Source organism: Xiphophorus hellerii, chromosome 24 (genome assembly GCF_003331165.1).
Source record: "Xiphophorus hellerii strain 12219 chromosome 24, Xiphophorus_hellerii-4.1, whole genome shotgun sequence".
NCBI classification, from domain to species: domain Eukaryota; kingdom Metazoa; phylum Chordata; class Actinopteri; order Cyprinodontiformes; family Poeciliidae; genus Xiphophorus; species Xiphophorus hellerii.
This window is the reverse complement of record NC_045695.1, coordinates 16,005,008-16,026,101: the sequence shown is the minus strand read 5'-3', so window position 1 is coordinate 16,026,101 and position 21,094 is coordinate 16,005,008. Positions and strand designations below refer to the sequence as shown.

The 21,094-nt window shown below is 41.3% G+C and overlaps 1 protein-coding gene across 1 annotated transcript; it reads right to left on the bottom strand.

Annotated features, from left to right (window-relative positions):
- Nucleotides 1-10,705: 10,705 nt before the first annotated feature.
- LOC116715503 (uncharacterized) lies at nt 10,706-20,839 on the bottom strand. The gene is made up of 6 exons (XM_032555914.1): nt 20,485-20,839; nt 15,695-15,818; nt 15,149-15,222; nt 13,727-14,008; nt 11,165-11,393; nt 10,706-10,736 (listed from the first exon to the last, which is right to left on the bottom strand). Exons 1-6 carry the CDS (start codon nt 20,504-20,506, stop codon nt 10,706-10,708), a joined length of 762 nt encoding a protein of 253 aa, XP_032411805.1. The 5' UTR covers nt 20,507-20,839.
- Nucleotides 20,840-21,094: the final 255 nt, after the last annotated feature.

Below are 21,094 nucleotides of genomic sequence, written 5' to 3'. Positions count from 1 at the left end.
ATTCTCTCTCTTTTTGCACCTTGACCTTTGACCTGCTTCACATGAGGGGGATTTCTACACACTGGGGGTCCGAATGCTGTCCTGTTCTGACCTCAGATCAGCAGGTCCAACTCAGTTACACAGAGGGACTAAATTAAACTCTGGATCCAAGTCCAGGAACAAACTCAGAAAATATTTATTAGAACAGAAGAAATTAATTTGATTTATGATCAATTATATCTAATTATTCACAGAAATATCAATAATTATATAATTACATACACCAATGTCTCCAGTCTGCAGCCTTCAGTCTGTAGAAAACCACAGAGCTCCTTCACTCCAGAACCTTCCAGGTTGGTGCTGATCAGGCCCAGTCCTGTCAGATGGGTCGGGTTGGACTTCAGAGCTGAGAACAGAGAAGTCCAGCTGGTCTCTGATAAACTGCAGCCCCTCAAGCTGAATAAAGAATAAAAGATGTGAGCTGAAGCCAACAGGATGCAGGTTAAAACTGAAATATGAACAAATAAATAATAAAAATGTAGAAAATTAATTTCCCTGAATGTAAAAGAAACATGATGAACTGATTCTAACATCTGATCCAGTCAAACTGGTTTAAAGAGTCCAAACCAGCAGATCCAGAACATTTGATCCAAAAAGAAACTCAAAGTTTTTCTAAAAGTTTCTCAGGATCTTAAACTCAGTCGATGTTTTCCTCTCTCCATGTTTCCTTCCAGGCTCTGTATTAGCCGACTGCTCTGTACCATCATTTATCTACTGAGATATTTTATGTCTCCAGTTTTTGGTCATTAATCTATTAATGATGTTTTCTTGCTGGTTGTATTTTAACTGCAGCTCATTGCTAAGTATAACAGATGTAAACGGGTTTATTTCAATCCGTCTAATTCAGCGTTTTACAATATCCATTACAGCTCACATTCTGAAAGTTGATCAGTTTCTCATTTTGTGCTGATTCAGTTACTGAACTATCAACTAGAAAATATTTAGCCTTTTCTCTGTCAGATTGATGAGGGTCATTTAGTTCAAGTTCTGAATCCTTCATCAGAGACGGCTGCAGAAATGGGAACATTATCATAAAGGATAAACCAGATTGTGAAGATGAATCATTTTAAATCTATTTTCCAGGTAAACCACATGAGAATGATTTCAGTGAACTGCTGAAGCTTGTTGCATACAAAGCATTACAAAGGTAAGATCTCACTTCCTGTCCTACAAAATAAGAGCTGAATCAAGATGTTTGAACAAAATGACTTTAACACCATAACCTTCACAAAGTCAGTATTTACTGCAGGACTGTTCATTAATTATCTTTCTATTATTTATGTCTCCTTAATGTCCAGGAACTCTGCCAGAAGACTGTGGTCATCCTGATAGAGTCTGACTGTCAGAACAAACTCAGATTTTCCTCTGGAAGCTGCTCTCAGTGGTTGGGAGGACGACTGACTTGGAATTTGCTCCATTAGTGGAATTGACACTAAAATGGAAACTCATCACTTGCTTCCATTTTGTTTTGCTTCCTGCCAACATAAAACTCCTGCATGTGCTGCAGCTCCATATGAGCAGGCAGTCAAGTCCCCAGAAAGCTTCCCTGTTTCTAGGAACCATTTCATCCAGAGTTAGTCGACTTTCTCTGTCCATCTCTGTCAGACTGTGAACCTTTAGTCTGAGCATGTGGAGAACCTCTCCTAACACACCTGCTTCAGATTCATTTGCTGCAGTCTTTGCTGTTCTGATGTCTGGGAGTAGAATACTCATGTCCTGAAGAACCTGCAGCCTGTGGAGCTCATAGAAAAACTCAGTTGTCTGGATTTTTCAGACGAAGCTGAAGTTGGTTTCTGATTGCAGCTTCTGATCCAGGAAATGGATAAAGGGCGATTCCACCTAATTTAATCTACTATCAGCATCTTTAATCTACTAGAGTTAAAACACTACAACACCTCGACTCTTTAAACCTGGACTGGATGATTATCAACTAATAGCAGAAGATTTAAAACTAAGTGTGAAATATGTGGATCTTCAATAAAGGGAGATTTCATTCTCTCTATTTTTGCACCTTGACCTTTGACCTGCTTCACATGAGGGGGATTTCTACACATTGGGGGTCCGAATGCTGTCCAGTTCTGACCTCAGATCAGCAGGTCCAACTCAGTTACACAGAGGGACTAAATTAAACTCTGGATCCAAGTCCAGGAACAAACTCAGAAAATATTTATTAGAACAGAAGAAATTAATCTGATTTATGATCAATTATAAATAATTATTCACAGAAATATTGATAATTATAGAATTAAAATACTCCAATCTCTCCAGTCTGCAGCCTTCAGTCTGTAGAAAACCACAGAGCTCCTTCACTCCAGAATCTCCCAGGTTGGTTGTGAACAGGTCCAGTTCTGTCAGATGGGTCGGGTTGGACTTCAGAGCTGAGAACAGAGAAGTCCAGCTGGTCTCTGACAAACTGCATTCCTGCAACCTGAATAAAGAATAAAAGATGTGAGCTGAAGCCAACAGGATGCAGGTTAAAACTGAAATATGAACAAATAAAAAATAAAAATGTAGAAAATTAATTTCCCTGAATGTAAAAGAAACATGATGAACTGATTCTAACATCTGATCCAGTCAAACTGGTTTAAAGAGTCCAAACCAGCAGAACCAGAACATTTGATCAACAAAGAAACTCAAAGTTTTTCTAAAAGTTTCTCAGGATCTTAAACTCAGTCGATGTTTTTTCTCTCTCCATGTTTCCTTCCAGGCTCTGTATTAGCCGACTGCTCTGTACCATCATTTATCTACTGAGATATTTTATGTCTCCAGTTTTTGGTCATTAATCTATTAATGATATTTTCTTGCTGGTTGTATTTTAACTGCAACTCATTGCTAAGTATAACAGATGTAAACGGGTTTATTTCAATCCGTCTAATTCAGCGTTTTACAATATCCATTACAGCTCACATTCTGAAAGTTGATCATTTTCTCATTTTGTGCTGATTCAGTTACTGAACTATCAACTAGAAAATATTTAGCCTTTTCTCTGTCAGATTGATGTGGGTCATTTAGTTCAAGTTCTGAATCCTTCATCAGAGACGGCTGCAGAAATGGGAACATTATCATAAAGGAAAAACCAGATTGTGAAGATGAATCATTTTAAATCTATTTTCCAGGTAAACCACATGAGAATGATTTCAGTGAACTGCTGAAGCTTGTTGCATACAAAGCATTACAAAGGTAAGATCTCACTTCCTGCCCTACAAAATAAGAGCAGAATCAAGATGTTTGAACAAAATGACTTTAACACCATAACCTTCACAAAGTCAGTATTTACTGCAGGACTGTTAATTAATTATCTTTCTATTATTTATGTCTCCTTAATGTCCAGGAACTCTGCCAGAAGACTGTGGTCATCCAGATAGAGTCTGACTGTCAGAACAAACTCAGATTTTCCTCTGGAAGCTGCTCTCAGTGTTTGGAGGACGACTAGTTAGTTAGTTAGTTAGTTAGTTCGTTAGTTCGTTCCTTCCATCCATCCATCCATCCATCCATCCATCCTTTTCCAGGTCGGGTCGCGGGGGTAGCAGCTTCAGAAGGGAGGCCCAGACTTCTGGGGGAATCCCGAGGCGTTCCCAGGCCAGCTGAGAGACATAGTCCCTCCATCGTGTCCTGGGTCTTCCCCGGGGCCTCCTCCCGCCGGGACGTCCCGGAACACCTCACCAGGGAGGCGTCCAGGAGGCATCCTGACCAGATGCCCGAGCCACCTGAACTGGCTCCTCTCGATGTGAAGGAGCAGCGGCTCTACTCTGAGTCCCTCCCGGTTGACTGAGCCTCTCACCCTGTCTCTAAGGGAGAGCCCAGCCACCCTACGGAGAAAACCCATTTTGGCCGCTTGTATCTACGATCTCGTTCCTTCGGTCATGACCCACAGCTCATCACCATATGTGAAGGTGGGAACGTAGATTGACCGGTAAATCGAGAGCTTCACATTTTGACTCAGCTTTCTACTCACCACAACAGACCGGTACGTCACCCGCTTCACGGCAGATGCTACCCCTATCTGCCTGTCGATCTACCGCTCCCTTCTTCCCTCACTCGTGAACAAGATCCCGAGATACTTGAACTCCTCCACTTGGGGCAGGACACCCTCCACCCCCCCGACCCGGAGAAGGCACTCTACCCTTTTCCGGCTCAAGACCATGACCTCAGATTTGGAGGCACTGATCCTCATCCCGGCCGCTTCACACTCGGCTGCGAACCGCTCCAGCGAGAGCTGCAGATCATGATCTGATGAAGCCAACAGGACCACATCGTCTGCAAAAAGCAGAGATGAGATCCTAAGGCCATCAAATCGGATCCCCTCAACACCTTGGCTGCGCCTAGAAATTCTGTCCGTGAAAGTGATGAACAGAATCGGTGACAAAGGGCAGCCCTGGCGGAGTCCAACTCTCACCGGAAACAAGCCCGACTTACTGCCGGCAATGCGGACCAGACTCTGACACCGGTCATACAGGGACCTGACAGCCCGTATCAAAGGGCCCGGTTCCCCATGCTCCCGGAGAACCCCCCACAGGGTTCCCCGAGGGACACGGTCGAACGCCTTCTCCAAGTCCACAAAACACATGTAGACCGGTTGTGCGAACTCCCAGAACCCTCCAGGACCCTGCTGAGGGTGTAGAGCTGGTCCAGTGTTCCACGAACAGGATGAAAACCACACTGCTCTTCCTGGATCCGAGGTTCGACTATCTGACGGACCCTCCTCTACATGACCCCTGAATAGACCTTGTCAAGGAGGCTTAAGAGTGTGACCCCTCTATAATTGGAGCACACCCTCCGGTCCCCCTTTTTGAACAGGGGGACCACCAAACCCGGTCTGCCAATCCAGGGGAATTGCCCCCGATGTCCATGCAATGTTGTAGAGTCGCATCAGCCAACACAACCCTACAACATCCAGAGCGTTAAGGAACTCCGAGCGGATCTCATCCACCCCTGGGCCCTGCCTCAGATCAGCAGGTCCAACTCAGTTACACAGAGGGACTAAATTAAACTCTGGATCCAAGTCCAGGAACAAACTCAGAAAATATTTATTAGAACAGAAGAAATGAACTTGATTTATGATCAATTATATCTAATTATTCACAGAAATATCAATAATTATAGAATTAAAATACCTCAATGTCTCCAGTCTGCAGCCTTCAGTCTGTAGAAAACCACAGAGCTCCTTCACTCCAGAATCTTCCAGCTTGGTTCTGTACAGGGTCAGTTCTGTCAGATGGGTCGAGTTGAACTTCAGAGCTGAGAACAGAGAAGTCCAGCTGGTCTCTGGCAAACTGCAGTCAAACAATCTGAAAAAAGAATAAAAGATGTGAGCTGAAGCCAACAGGATGCAGGTTAAAACTGAAATATGAACAAATAAATAATAAAAATGTAGAAAATTAATTTCCCTGAATGTAACAGAAACATGATGAACTGATTCTAACATCTGATCCAGTCAAACTGGTTTAAAGAGTCCAAACCAGCAGAACCAGAACATTTTATCAATAAATAAACTCAAAGTTTTCTATCAGCCTGGATGAGTTGAGCTATTTCTGCTGGTTCCTGATCATCAGCTGGAGACCCGACTTGGTAACTGGATCAGAACCACTCAGTTTATTCATTAATGGCCTTGGGTTCTTATTAAAGCTGCTGAAAGCCAATGGAGGCCATTATTTCCTAAGGAGACGTGACCTGATGAAGCATCATCACAGAGACGAGGCTCCAACTGACTGACAGCTGTCAGACTGAAGAGGACGGTTCCTCTCTGACCCGGCCCAACAGAACCACAGCTTCAGGACAAAGCTGAGGAACCTGCTGCTGCTGCAAACCTCACTTTCATTCATTTCATCTAGATTTGCTTTTCTACAATCAGTCATTTCTTAGATTTGGTCATTAATGATGATTTGAACTTGTCAGTGTTTGTGGCTCGACTCTGGAGGAACAACATTTCATTCTGGATGTAAAGATGAGAATCAGAAATGAGAAATAAAACAATCTGAATCTTTACCAAACCAAACTGAAACATCTCCATCATTAATTTACATCATTTGAATTATTTTACTCATTTTATTCATCAGTAAAAAACATTTTAAAGTGAAAAACTGAAAAACAAAGTTCAATAATCTCAAAGTCTGAAATAAGAAAATAATTCATTTATAAGGTAAAATGTTTTAGAGATTTTATGCTGACATTTAAACAGATTGTTTAAAAGAAAATATATTAAATTAACTTATTAATTAACCTAATGATTGAAGAATCAATGAATGATTTTACTGGATAAATAAGGAAAACAAACCTCAGAATCTTCACTTTACTGACTGAACTCTCCAGGATCTCAACCAGAGGCTTCAGATCAGAGTCTCCACCTCCCAGTAAGATGTCACTTATTTCCAGTTCAGTCAGATCTGGGTTGGACTTCAGAGCCGAGGCCAAAACTTCACATTCAGCCATTTGGATCAAACAGCCACCAAGTCTGTGATTAGAGAAGAAATAAATTCAGTTCTAATGAAATCAATCTGGATCATAAACAGACTAAAATATGATAACAGTGATGTCATCATCTGATCAACATCTGATCTTCAATTTACTGAGTTTGACCCCTGTTATGTTTCTTCTCATATTCCACTTTCATTTTAGTTTTCCCAAGGGACTTATTCTTTCACCTGTGTATGTTTTTAGTTTCACTGAGGTGTGCTTTAGTTTCAGATTTGGAAACTTGTCTCTGTAGTCTTCATATGAGATCAGTGAGAGGGCTGACCCAGTATCCAGTTCCACCTTTAATGTAACCCCTTGTACTTTAGGTGTGAGCCATATTGCATCCTCATATTTCTCCTTGTCTTGTATTGTATGCAGCTCAAGACATGCCAAATGTTCCTGGGAAGAAGTTGAGTCTGTCTCATTTACTTCATGCAGTTTCCTATCTTTGTTCCACATTTTGTTTTTCTTACATTATTTTGATCTGCACATTTTCTGTATATGTTCCTTTTAGTTGCATTGGAGACATTCTTTATCCTTAAAGCAGCCATTAGCAGCGTTATGTGACTATTTGCTGCATCTGTAGCAGGTCTGTAATTTATCATTAGGCTGCGCACGCATTTTATTGACAGAACACGGTTCCATGAATTTTCCCTGAAGCTCTCCTGCATCTTTTGCTGCAGTTTCCATAGATATAACTATTTCTAATGCACGATGCAACGTCAGATTATCCTCTGTGAGGAGTCGTTTCTGTGTGCTTTCATTGTGCAGCCCGCAGACGAAACGGTCTCTCAGCGAATCTGACAGCCCCTCCCCGAACCGACAGTGCTCCGACAGCCGCCGAAGCTCCGCGATGAACTCCGAAGTGGACTCGGTTTTTAACTGATTTCGTTTATGAAATCTGAATTGTTCGGCTATGACCAGTGGCTTCGGCTGGAAATGTTTTTGGAGAACCTCTGTGATCTCCTTGAAACTTTTGTCTGCTGGTTTGGCTGGTGTGATGAGGCTGCGCAGCAAGTTATACGTTTTCGCTCCCATTACGCTCAGTAACACAGCGACTTTCCTCTCATCCTCTACTTTGTTAGCCAGACAGAACTGTTCAACTCGCTCCACATATGTTGTCCAGTCCTCTGTGCCGTTTTCAAAAATGTTCATTTGTCCAACGCCTCCCGACATTTTCGTGTGGTGTTCGTTACTCACTTTCTCTCTGTAAGTTGTTAGCTAGCAAGCCACATTAGCATCCAGACGGAGGGCTTCCCTGTTCTCCTTTTCTTGTCTTCTTGTCACTTTCACAAGGCTTTTCCTCTCTCTGTCGTTACATGCACATCGGGGATCCGTTTAAATCTCGTCGCCAGTTTGTTATGTTTCTTCTCATGACTATATAAACTCAACAGAACCTCAGTGAAACGTGACTTAGTTTATTAGACATTTGTCCCCAAGAACATTGTGAGATCAATGTGCTATACCACATTTGGTATTCTTCCACATAGAACACAAAATAGTGCCATTGCATAATGTATTGTTTTATCACATACATAACAACCCCACAGAGAATCTGTGCAGTTCCTGGTTAAAGTCCAGGTTCTGGTTCTGGTTCTGGTCCAGGCTTCATGTCCTCAGACCTTCAGCTGCAGTCAGATGTTGAAGATCTTCTATCATCTGTGAAGGAAAGTTCAGTTTTCTCTGCAGCATCTGATGGAGCTGCAGCATCAGAGCCTCAAAGGAGCTGAAGCAGCTGATGAAGAGGCTGACTGAGCTGATGAAGGAAACTACTGGAGATGATGGAGAGGAGGAGGAACTGCTCACAGCTCGGACTTGGACTAGACCGTTTGGCTCCTTGAGATCTTCCACCAAGCAGGAAGTGAGTTAGAAATGAAGTGAGCAGAGCAGGAAGTCCAGCCTGCTGTGGACCTCTGGCATCTCTGGGTTTGTTTAGCCAATATCTGCTGCAGCATCTAGAATCATCATCATCATTAATAATAGTTGTATATTCTATAGAACCATAGTTCCCAGCAGCAGGTTATTAAATGCTGCCACAGAGGAACTGGGAGCAGACCAGTATCATGATGCTCCCAGTTCTGTCTCCGTTCATCTGCTGGATTTGATGCTTTAACAAAGTAGAAAGTGGACAGTCGTCAACCTGCTGCAGCTAAAAGCTTCAGATTGTTCTGGTCGTCCTGCAGAGCAGCAGCAGAACCGGGCCTGCTGCTCCTTCAGGTCTGAACCGTCCTCTCTGACTGTTGGTCTGAGAGGAACTGGGACAAACTGGTTGGAAGAGGGAACCATGTCTCTGCAGTGGTCTGTCCATTGTCTCAGAGGAACAAAGGTTTGGAGGTTAGAAGAAATTGTTGCTAAACTCTTAAAGAGCTGAAGACCAAAACAGAGCGTTTGGGTCCAGCAGCTTCTTTCATGGTGAAGCAGTGAAAGTTCTCCAGTAACTAGAAGAGGCTGGGATGTCTAAAGAGTTGAAGCTCATGTCTCTCCAGGTCTTCATGGCTAACAGCTTCAACAAAGGCTGCAGATGAAGAGTTGATGAGGAAAATGGTTCCAGTTCTGGAAGCAGAGTTCTCAGAGCTTTGGGAGGATCTGACAGAAACTAGGACTTTTCTGCAACAAGACAACAATCACCACATTTTGGTCTCATTTACAAACTCAGAGGAAACTAGAAACTAGGAAGAGGTGAGGATGATGACGGAATGAAGAAGATCAACACTGTTCACAAAGTTTCTAATTAATGCAAAGGTTTATTTTAATGGTTCTAATTTTCATTAAACCTAAACAATTATTTTATAAAAACAGTCAAAGATCCTAAAAGGAGTAGCGGCTCAATGAGTGAAGAGAAGTTTAAAATGTTTCTCTGGCTGATTGGATCTTAGAGAAAATAGATTTTCTAGAGTTCTGAAGGTTTTTATTCATTTCAACATGAAAACTGATAAAGTGTTAAATATTTTTAAAATGATCAAAATGTCTAAAAACCAGAAGCTGCAGCTGTCCTGGATGAGCTGAATGTTTAGATGTTTGAATGGCTGAAATAGTCCAGAGGATGAAGGAAGAAGTTAAAGACCAAAAACATCCAGAAGCAACTTGAAGAAGAAGAAGAAACAGGAGGACAATAGAGCTGAATCAGCATTCACACAATGAAAACATCTGGACTCACCGAGCCTTTCTGCAGTTCCTCACAGCTGGAACCAGTCTCTGTCGTCCAAAATCTGATGTGTTGTACTTCTTCAGGTCCAACTCATCCAGAACCTCTGATACCTGCAGCATGAAGGCCAGAGCTGAACAGTCAGTCACTGAGAGCTGCTTCCCTGAATCCAGCAGCCGTTGGATCTCCTGATAAAATGAGACGTCGTTCATCTCCACCAGACAGTAGAAGATGTTAATGCTTCTGTCAGGAGAGATATATTTAGTGTTCATCTTCTTCAGGTTGGTGATGATTCTCTGGATGGTTCCTGGACTGTTCTCTGTCTGACCCAGCAGGCCTCCTAAAAGGCTCTGGTTGGACTCCACAGTGAGACCATGAAGGAAGCGGACAAACAGGTCCAGGTGGCCATTTTTACTGCGGAGGGATTTCTCCATGACTTTCTTCATGAACTCATCTAGAGATGTTTTTCTGTGTTTTTCTCCCAGAAACGTCTTGATCACCTTTGACTTCCTGCTGGTGAAACAGTGGAGCATGTAGACTGCAGCCAGAAACTCCTGGATGCTCAGATGAACAAAGGAGTAGACGGAGATGTTGCGCGTCCCTCTCTCCTTTTTAAACATTTCAGTGAACACTCCTGAGAACAACGCAGCATCTTTGATGTTGATGCCGCACTTTTTGAGGTCTTTGTCATAGAAGATCAGGTTTCCCTCCAGCAGCTGCTCAAAAGCCAGTTTTCCTAGAGACTCAATCAGCTTCCTGTTCTCTGGATCTTCTTCAGCTTTTCCAAAATACTTTTCCTCCTTGATTGCAAAGTGAACCTCCAGGAACTCTATGTACATCTCAGTCAGAGTCTTTGGCAGTTTTTCTCCCTCTCTGGTCTTCATCACATTCTCCAGAACTTTAGCAGTGATCCAGCAGAAAACTGGGATGTGACACATGATGTGGAGAGTTTTTGATTTCTGGATGTGGGAGATGATCCTGCTGGCCTTCTCTTCATCATCGCTGAATCTCTTCCTGAAGTACTCCTCCTTCTGGGGGTCAGTGAACCCTCTGACCTCTGTCACAATGTCAACAAATGTTGCTGGGATCTGATTGGCTGCTGCAGGTCGTGTGGTTATCCAGAGGAGAGCAGAGGGAAACAGTTTCCCCCTGATGAGGTTTGTCACCAGAACATCCACTGAGCTGGACTCTGTAACATCAGTCAGGATCGGATTGTTGTTGAAATCCAGACCAAGTCGACTTTCATCCAGACCATCAAAGATGAACAGAACCTGAAACGTTTCAAAGCTGCAGATTTCTTTGGTTTTAGAAAATAATTTATGAATCAGTTCTAATAAGCTGAACTTTTCTTCTTTCAGCAAATTCAGCTCTCTGAAAGTGAATGGAAATATGAAATCAATGTTCTGGTTGGTTTTGCCTTCAGCCCAGTCCAGAGTGAACTTCTGTGTTAACAGTGTTTTCCCAATGCCAGCCACTCCCATGGTCATCACTGTTCTGATTGGTTCATCACTTCCAGGTGGGACTTTAAAGATGTCTTCTCTTCTGATCGTTGTTTCTTGTTTCCTGGATGCTGTTTCAATGTGTCTGACCTCATGTTCCTGGTTGACCTCTCTAGTTAACCCCTCTGTGATGTGGAGCTCTGTGTAGATCTGGTTCAGAACGGTTTTATTTCCATGTTCAGCGACGCCTTCAGAGAGACTCTGGAACTTCTTCTTCAGAGACGCTTTAAGTTCACGTTGACACCGAATATCAAAATCTGAAGAAAGAGACAAAGACAGGAGAGGAGACACTTCAGCTGAACATAAGGAAAACAATAATTTTTTGATATTCTCAGAGACAATTTGTGCATCAGCTTTAATGAATGAGAAAAAAGTAAATCAATAAATAAAAAGTTCAAATTTGATAAAAACACTGCATGGTAAGAAGAACTATAAACCCGGTTCTTTCTGCAGAGCTGGTTAGAATTAGTTTTGATCATTAAAACTCTTTCACGGTTTTCTCTGGTTGAAGGTTTCAGTTAATCAGACATAGCTCCCACAGAGCGACCTCTGACCTTTCAGATTTATCAAAGTGTTTAATTTGAAATGGCATTCTTTTTGAGCACTGTCTGAAAGCTGGAAACAAAAAACCGAACTGGCCACTTTATTAGGTACACCTGTCCAATTACTTGTTAATGGTTGGAGGTGATAGAAAGGCAGCTGTAGCCGAAATGAAATCATTACAGCCCATCTTCAACACATTGAACCATGAAGGGAACCAAGATTAGTTACAATAATAGACTTATCTGAGAAACATTTATTTCAGATGTAAGAACAAAATCTGATGAAAAATCTGACACTACTCCAGTTTAGTTTACATTTTGTGAAAAGGAAGTTGTGCTCATGTTTTTGTCTGACGTTTCTGTATCATTTATTTTAGAGGTTCTTGGTGCAGCGCTCCCTACAGGCAAGGAAGGGAACAGGTTTTTCAACTAGTTTGGATCATTTGACTCAATGCAGTGTGAACGAGAACTTCAGTAGCTGAAAATGATACAGAATTTTGGTCCCAATCAAACTGAGTCTACCAGACTAACACATGTGGAAAAAGCCTTAAGATCAAAATTTTACACATTTTCTATCGCACCTAAAGCTAAAGAGATTCTCAGTAGCTCATACTTTTGTCCTTGATCTTCGTTGTGGCTTTGTACGTATTAATCGTCTATCCTGTGCTGTGACCACTAACCACCTTTCTATGATTGTATATATGCTCATGCCTTCAGGAATATTTACATCAATGGTTATCTGAATATATTCCAGATTTGAATTTGTTACTCTGAGGAACAGAAAGCAATAGAAAATAGGGAAATGATGCAGCTGTGCTCAGCGTTCTGTTTGCACAAACATGAAAGACCAAACTATGTAATATTAACTGTTTTTGTTGGAGAATTGAAAGGTGGCTAAACTCCTAAATATATACAAGTAAAGGAAATGACTCCGGACTCGGGTTCTCTTGCTGCTTTAGGCCATGGCGAGTTGGGAGATTTATTACTCTTACAACTTCATCAGTACAAAAACCAAAAATCTCCTCGTATTCCTAACATCACCCTTTTTTATACAATCTCATCTTTACTGATGTGAGTTGGAAAGTTTCGACCAATAGCATTGCAAGCCTAGATTTATGGAAGGATCCTTACAAAGCCCTAGACTGATTGTATGTTGGACCTCCTTGAGAATATTTGGGCCTCTTGATCTGCTCCATTTCAGATTTGCCAAATAAGCCAATTTATCACAGATTGTTGTTCTTATCTGTACAAACTGCATCCTTTCCCAAGTAATATTTGGTCCAACTTTACGCTTCGCATGCAAGGGAAGGGAGGGTGTCCGGTCAGTTTGACCCAGAGAGGTGCCAAGAATAATTTCACAAAAACAATTCCAGAAATAGTATTTCCTCTCTTACATTTTTTGATGGGTTTAAAAGAAATAAAGTTCATGTGTGACTGTTGGTTTATATCTTCTTACTATATAACCTAAATTCAAAAGGGCTTTCAAGTGTCAGAATGTAGTTATATTTATAATGACATAATCAGTTGATCTGAGTCTTTATCATTATGTTTGGCTCAGCAATTAATTTCTATAAAACAAAGTGAAACATCTGGTTTTATTTGAGACCATCAGATCCAGAACCTGGAGGTTCTCCATTGCTGAGTGTCGATGCAAACATCAGAGTTGACCACAGCTGCTTCTGTTCATTTAAAAGTAAATCTACAGAAGCATTCATTTTGTCTCTGTTGGCTGTACAAGCTGTACAAAACCTTTTCATTAAGTCATTCAGGGTCCATCATAATCCATATTAACCTGTCAATTTCTAAACTTGAAAATGTCATAGTGATGACATATTCAAATGCATTTAGTTTTCATTCGGTTTAATTAATATTCAACAAGCAGAACCCAGAATCTATTGTCTCATCAAGCAGATTAATATATTTAACTTTTTCTCTGTGGTGACAAATTTTGAAATCAGAAATATTTGAAGAAAAATAATTTATCGTTTATAGTTGAATCAAAGACAGCAGAGGCTGTAAAAGCAGCTTTAATGAACTGTGTGTCTCACCTGGACCAGAGGAGTCAGAGGACAAACGCAGCTGGTTGGACAGAGTCGGATCTCTGTGATGAAGACGTTTGATCATCAATCTGCAGGCTCTCTGTCCTTTCTTCATCACAGCATCTATGGTGTCGCGGGCCTTTTCTGCTCTGATTGGGTTCTTCTGCAGTATACCTTCAATCTCTGAATGATTAAAGACGCCATCTGATAGAAGGTCATCAAGGAGCTGTTTCAGGATTTCCTCAGAAACTTTCTCCACAAACTCAGGGCGAACCTTAAAAAGTTTTTCCTCTGCAGGCAGAAACAGAAACAGGATTCATTCAAACTGACGTCTGAGAGAAAAACATGATGCAGATCAACTATTCATGTTGCTCCATCCAGAGATTCCCCTCAGAGTCTGTTGATCAGCTCCTCAGGTCTAAACCTGTTGTTGTGTTTCTGCCTCATATCTGAGTGATGACCACTGATTCTGTCTACATGAGAACAAATGAAGCTTCTGGTTCATCATTTATTTCCTCACTGCAGGAAGAACAATAAAACAAACACATTCTAAACATAGAGCTGCACTATTTTAGAAAAATCAGAAAATTCTGATATTATTGGTAAATATTGTGATGAAAATATTGACTGATTAACAAACATTTTCATCACTTTTTTTCCTTTCTTTACCATCATCACCAAGTCTTCATCTCAGTCTCTAAGCTTCAGGATCTCTGTCACCAAATGTTGGAATAACAGACACAGGAAGTCTTTGCATCTGAGATAATAAATTAGCCATATGTCATCCTGTATTGAAGTTCACAAATCAAATATGTTTCAATAAACCTCACAGCTGGTTTTAAATATTTTGCAGTTAAGACGAAACTAAGAACCTACAGCAGGTTTGAAGTCTTTAAGTATTTTAGTTTTTGAAGCAGATCAGCTTAAAGATGCTCAAGATAGTGAGAAATTACATGGAATTGCCCTTTAGTCGTTTTCTGAAAACACATAAAACACTTGAATAATATATTAATTGCTTAAAAGATTAAATGTCAAAATTAAAACCTGGATCTGCCCACAAATAATCAATTATTACACAACCATTATCTGACTGATGATCTCTTTATCCATCCTGTCTGCATTTCATTCCTCTGAACCCTGTGATGTCTCATCATATTGATCCTATAAAGTGTTTCACTAGAGCTGGTGGCATGGGTTATGGTGCAAAGCGACCCTTCAGAATAAAATCAATTGTTTATTTTTCTGAACAGGCTCCAATTAAATGAGGACCATGTTAACCAGAGTTACCAGCACATAAGTTCCAGTTACACCAGCTGAAATAATTGATCACCAGGAGACTTTTAAACCTTAAATTTCCAAATCTCAACTAAAGACGTGGATCTGGTCCGACAGAGACGACAGGAGGCTCTGATTGGAGGAGTTCAGTCTCACCTGGAGAACAGCTGCTCTGATTGGCTGTCGGCCGTTCAGATCCAGTTCTGGGTCTTTCTTCACACTTCCTCCTCCTGTAAAGACATTTCTTCATCAGTGAAATATTTCACTCTCAACAGGCTGGAGCTGAACATGTTCATGAAGGTCCATCACAAACTAGAGACCAGAAACTGGGTCAGAACAGAACCTGAGATCATTGATGATTTCTGGTTTGAAGTTCTTCATTGTATCATATCTGGTATCATGACTGATACCAGTGTTCCCAGTCTGGAAGCTCCAGTGCTTCACTGGGTTTGGAGACAATCTGAGTCGTTGCTCCTCACATTGTTGGTTGTTTTTGTTTTCATGCAACATTTTCATCATTGATTCATTCAGACTTTCATTCAAACTCTGATTTACTGACCAACATCCTTCATGACTAACTTTAAATTAATATCTCAGAAAATTAAGTTACTGTTTATTGAAACACTGAAGATCAACCAGTTAATATCATTTATTTTATATCTCTATAGATTCACATGAATCAGTTAGAAAATGGTTTCTTACTTTCTGTCTGATGGTTCAGGTTCATTACTGAACTCTGGAGGTTCTGGTTTGGACCGGTCACTCCTCACAGATGGACTGATGGGTCCTGGAGGTTCTGCTCTGTCCTGATCTTCCATCTTCTGGCCTTTTGGAGAGAGAAACCAGAACCAGTCAGTCCAGTGATCCGGTTCCAGTAACTGTCCTGTGAAGCAGAAAGCTGGTTCCCATCATGTGTTCAGAGGATCAGAGTGAATCATTTGAATGAATGAGTGAACATTTCCTATGAACTAGTGAACTTATTTAGCTCCCAGTGGACTTGAACGCATCATGACTCTATTGTAGCTCTGTATGGAAGGAGTCAGTGAGCAGAAGGTTCTGAGGGAGCAGCAGCTCAGGTCGGGTCCACAGCTCTCCTCCAGACAGAACCGGGTCCAGCTGGGATCTCAGCAACATGTCAGCCTCTGTGTGCAGCTCAGCAGGATCTCCTCTCAGCTCAAGAGACACAAAGCAGCTTTCAGGGACCACAGCATCCAGCTGAGGTACCAGCTGGACCCACTGCAAGGAATCATGGGTAAACAGCTGCTTCAATAGGGGGATGAAGCCCCCAAACACTCAGCGAGGCCTGAAACATATTTAGTCTATTGATCTGATTGAACTTCAAAATAAAGAGACACATTAATGCAACTCTTTTAGTTAGAAACTAGTTTGTTACAACTGATCTAAAATGTTTGTGAAATTATTTATTTTATTATTATTGCTCCATTTAAAAGTTTTGTTATTTTTAGGGTTGAACCGACTGCAGTTTTCTGGCTGATCGATTCCGATTTTGCAGATACTGATTGCTAAACACAGCAACCTTTCAGGTAAGAGTCAGTCTGGATCTGGATGCATTTTTCCAGCAGAGCTTTGAGAGACAAAGAGTTTTTTCCTGCTGAAAGGAGCAACAAGAGGAAAACCTGGAAAAAGATCAAACTCAGTGAGGAGGAAGAGAGGAAATCTGTGGACGGCTTAAAGCCGGTTCTGATCCACAGACAAGAGAAACATCAGTTTCTGCTGAACCCCAGACTGATGAGGGACGGAGTGATGTGATTCACTTCCTGCTGATTTCAACAAGCAGAGAAACTAGTTTACAATGTTTTAGTTCTGCTTTTTAGGTTAAAACACCAGAGAGAGTCGCTGCAGCAAGAACTGATGGACTGTAAAAGTTACATTAAGTTCTCAGTTTATTTAGATTAAATCTGAAAAGTTCATTATTGCTCCACACAAACAGATCAGCTTTAGATGCTGCTGTCATGGTAGATCATAGCTGATCATTCACCAGGTTAACTGCGCAGTAACTGAGCTGTGTGTTTATAGTGTGTTCAATATTTCTCTTTTTGTTCCTTATAGTCGCATAATGTAACCTCACTTAGCATCACTTTAGAAGCAGCAACGTCTCACAATAAAGTTTTTCATTTGATCTAATTCCTTTCTAGATCAGGCCTTCAATAAAGTAAACAGAGCGCTGCTGCGGGGACCAGGTCCTATGAGAGCCGAGCGACCCAGGCCGAGGTGACTGAGGCCCCGGGAAGCCTCGGTGGGTTCATCGGTTAGAAAGGCTCCAGAGAGCCGAGAGACACGGAGGGACCCGGAGCGGCAACACTTACCTCTAGTAACAAGTCAGCAAGTTATTTCCATCCTGCAGCTCAAAATGGAAGCTGATCTGAAGAAGAAGACCAAAGTTAACTGAGTTTCTATTTCCACAAAAAGTCACATAACTTGTGTTTTCCTCTAGAGCCAAAGTTTGATTCATCTGAATAAACATTAATAGTTCAGTTAGATTTAACAGAGTGAAAAAACTAGAGTGAAGATGGAAAAGCTTCAGTATTTCTGTTTTGCTGTTAGTGAAGCAGATCTGAAGCTGAGCAGCTTTTTTCATGGATTCAGCAGAAAACCAGCAGAACAAACTGCAGTTTAACAGGCGTTTGATGGAGGATTATGAGCGCTCACTGCCCTCTGGTGGTGAACTATCGCAACTACAGATATTCCTCTTCATATTAATTGTAGTTTATTTGATCTCATTTTCACTTTTATCAGGCCAAATCAAATCAGCTTAATGTTAATGTTAAATAAGAGTCACTGCAGGGTTAGTACATGGAAAATAAAGCTTATTCTATAAAAATCCTCCAAAAATGAGTCACTGTGGGTAATTTTGAGACTCAAGGTCTGAAAAATTATAATAAAAATGTGTTTGAAATAAAATTCAATCATCTGCAATAAGAGCATCAAGCAGAATGAAAGCGGCTTATAGAGAAAAATTTTATATAAAAAGTTAATAAAGTTTAAAATATTACTAGTTAATATTACTTAGTTAATTGCAGTATGTTGTATAACTGAATTAATCTGTGAATAAATGTATTACACATATAACAATATTATGTTGCTGTTGTTAATGTCATGTAAATATTTTTATCTGTTTTTAAAGACTCTCTATCGAAATAAGAAAATTATACAGTGATGGTGCAAAACTTCTGCAGAGTTTAATTTCCTGCTTTTGAATAAAAGTTTCAGGGAGGAAACAAGAAAAGTACAAATTATTATTTAATATGAAAGCTAATTGAGAAAATTAACTCTTTTATATCACCCTTAATGTGAAAGTGAATGTGGTTTGTAAACTCTCTACCACAGTACCAACCTTTTTATTACCGCGGACCGGTCAAGAATTGGTAATTTTGCTGCGAGGCGGGACGTCAGATAATGCTTCTGCATGTTGGTGTTCCCGCTAAAGCCTTTTTTTTTTTTTTTGGCTCCGATTTTCCCTTTATGACAATCTTACAACCTTCTGCAGAGTGTGGTGTGTTACTTGGTGGTGTGTTACTTGGTGGTGTGTTACTTGGTGGTGTGTTACTTGGTGGAGTGTTACTTGGTGGAGTGTTACGTGGTGGTGTGTTACTTGGTGGTGTGTTACTTGGTGGTGTGTTATGTGGTGGTGTGTTACGTGGTGGTGTGTTACTTGGTGGTGTGTTACGTGGTGGTGTGTTACGTGGTGGTGTGTTACTTGGTGGTGTGTTACTTGGTGGTGTGTTACTTGGTGGAGTGTTACTTGGTGGTCTGTTACTTGGTGGTGTGTTACTTGGTGGTGTGTTATGTGGTGGTGTGTTACGTGGTGGTGTGTTACTTGGTGGTGTGTTACGTGATGGTGTGTTACGTGGTGGTGTGTTAAGTGGTGGTGTGTTACTTGGTGGTGTGTTACTTGGTGGTGTGTTACGTGGTGGTGTGTTACGTGGTGGTGTGTTACTTGGTGGTGTGTTACTTGGTGGTGTGTTACGTGGTGGTGTGTTACTTGGTGGTGTGTTACTTGGTGGTGTGTTACGTGGTGGTGTGTTACTTGGTGGTGTGTTACGTGGTGGTGTGTTACTTGGTGGTGTGTTACGTGGTGGTGTGTTACGTGGTGGTGTGTTACTTGGTGGTGTGTTACTTGGTGGTGTGTTACTTGGTGGTGTGAACGTCGTTTATCGCAGCCTGTGGGGTTTTTCCTGACTGGGAGCGAAACGCAGCCTGTTGAATGTGACAGGTAGCCAATCAGAAAGTGCGGTGATGTAAGAACGGAGGGAAATCCCAAACCGTTGACATGGCAACTTAGAGTCCGGTGGATATGAGAGGAGATATGTAGAAATATTTATTACTACATGTAAAGGTCATTTTTATACATGTTTATTATATGTAATTATGTTTATTCAGTTAAAATGTTAACTACAAACAAACATAACTCGCCTCCAAATCATAGAGCAGCAAATAGAGCGGCTGCTCCGCCATCTTTTATCAAACGCCTTTTCTTTTTTATCTCTTAAAATGAGCCACAAACTATCACTGCTGCTTCTACATCGTCATCCGTGTTTGATTATTCTAAATTCACGTTTGGTCTGTTGGGGTTTTACTGGATTTTCATGTGGAACCGGTTCTGTGCTGTGTTGCTCCTGCCGTGTGTCTGGACTCACGAACCGACCGAACCTGTTGGACTTTTATCGGCTCTGTGGTCTCAGAGGTTTGGAAAATCGGCCGATAATCCTTAAATCATGTTGTGTGAACCAGACCTAAAACTCACAAGCTCTACTCATCTCATCTCAACCACTGCTAATGCTCTGACTCTGGTCACTATGGTAACGTTTACATAGCCCTTCAAAATAAGACACAAAATACAGATGGGCCACAAAAACGAACATTTTACTTTTGTGAACATTTTAACTGATAACAACTAATGGAGCCCTGAGCTTGTTTCTCTGCAACCAGACGGTCCATCTGGGAGAGATGAGAGACAATGGCACCCCAAGTGTTGCTTACACACAGAGTGCTTGGTCTCTAGTGGCGAAGCTTCACTGCCTCAGTAACATCCGGTCATCATATCATGCAGAGCTTGGACTGTGGGAATCACCTACCGGTCCGGGATAAATCCATCCTCCTGTCTTCTCTGGGCCTTTTCCCTTCATAAAGAAACTTTCCAAAGAATCTGATCTGTTTCTGACTCATTTTGCTGCTTGTGGCTCCATGTTGGCTCACAAGACGTAACCGAGAGAATCCGGTTAAAGGATTTTCAAAATAAAAGATCCTCCAGACTCAAATAATACATAAAACGGAAATATTTAATTTCTTGCGCGGCCCGGTACCAATTGGTCCACGGACCGGTACCGGTCCGCGGCCCAGGGGTTGGGAGCCACTGCACTAGAGGGCAAAAACCGCCCTGTTCCGATGTAAATAGAAGTTCAGTTCGCGGCTACACAGCTAAAACATCAACATCATCAGGATAATTTAACTTTTCATAAATATTTTCCTACCTTCAGACCGGAAGCTCAGCATCTTATCGTCTAAACCAGAGTTGTAGAGCTTTGATTCAGCTCTGTTGGAGCTGAAGCTCCAGTTTAGGAGCCACAGCTGCTGCTGGAGCCTGTTAGCATCGTTAGCATCGCTAGCTCCGCTCAGAGTCTCTGCGGGCTGTTTTCATCTCTGTGGAGCTGCTTCTAGTTCACACTGACAGATAAAACATTGAAGTGAACCCAGGAGAAGAATCTGTCTTCATTTATCTCACTGGGAACCAGTTAACCCGCTGGTCTGAAGCTGGAAACCAGTTAGCTACAGACTCGTATGATTTAGAGCAACGAGTTTATTCTCTTCTTCTTCTGTAGCGTTTTCTGGCAGTTTACAAACTTTGTGTATTACCGCCATCAACTGGACGGAGATGTAATTCAGAAATTCATTTTTCCTATAAATCTTCAAATCTTAAAATAACTAAATTATATACATACTTATACACTCACACACAATTACTAAATCCTCTCAGCTAATTTTGTATCTTTTAAATATTTAGTGCTTGAATTATATCATGTGATTGATGCTTCCCTAATTAATTAGCCATAGTTACTGAACTCCCCATTACCCTTTCCAGTT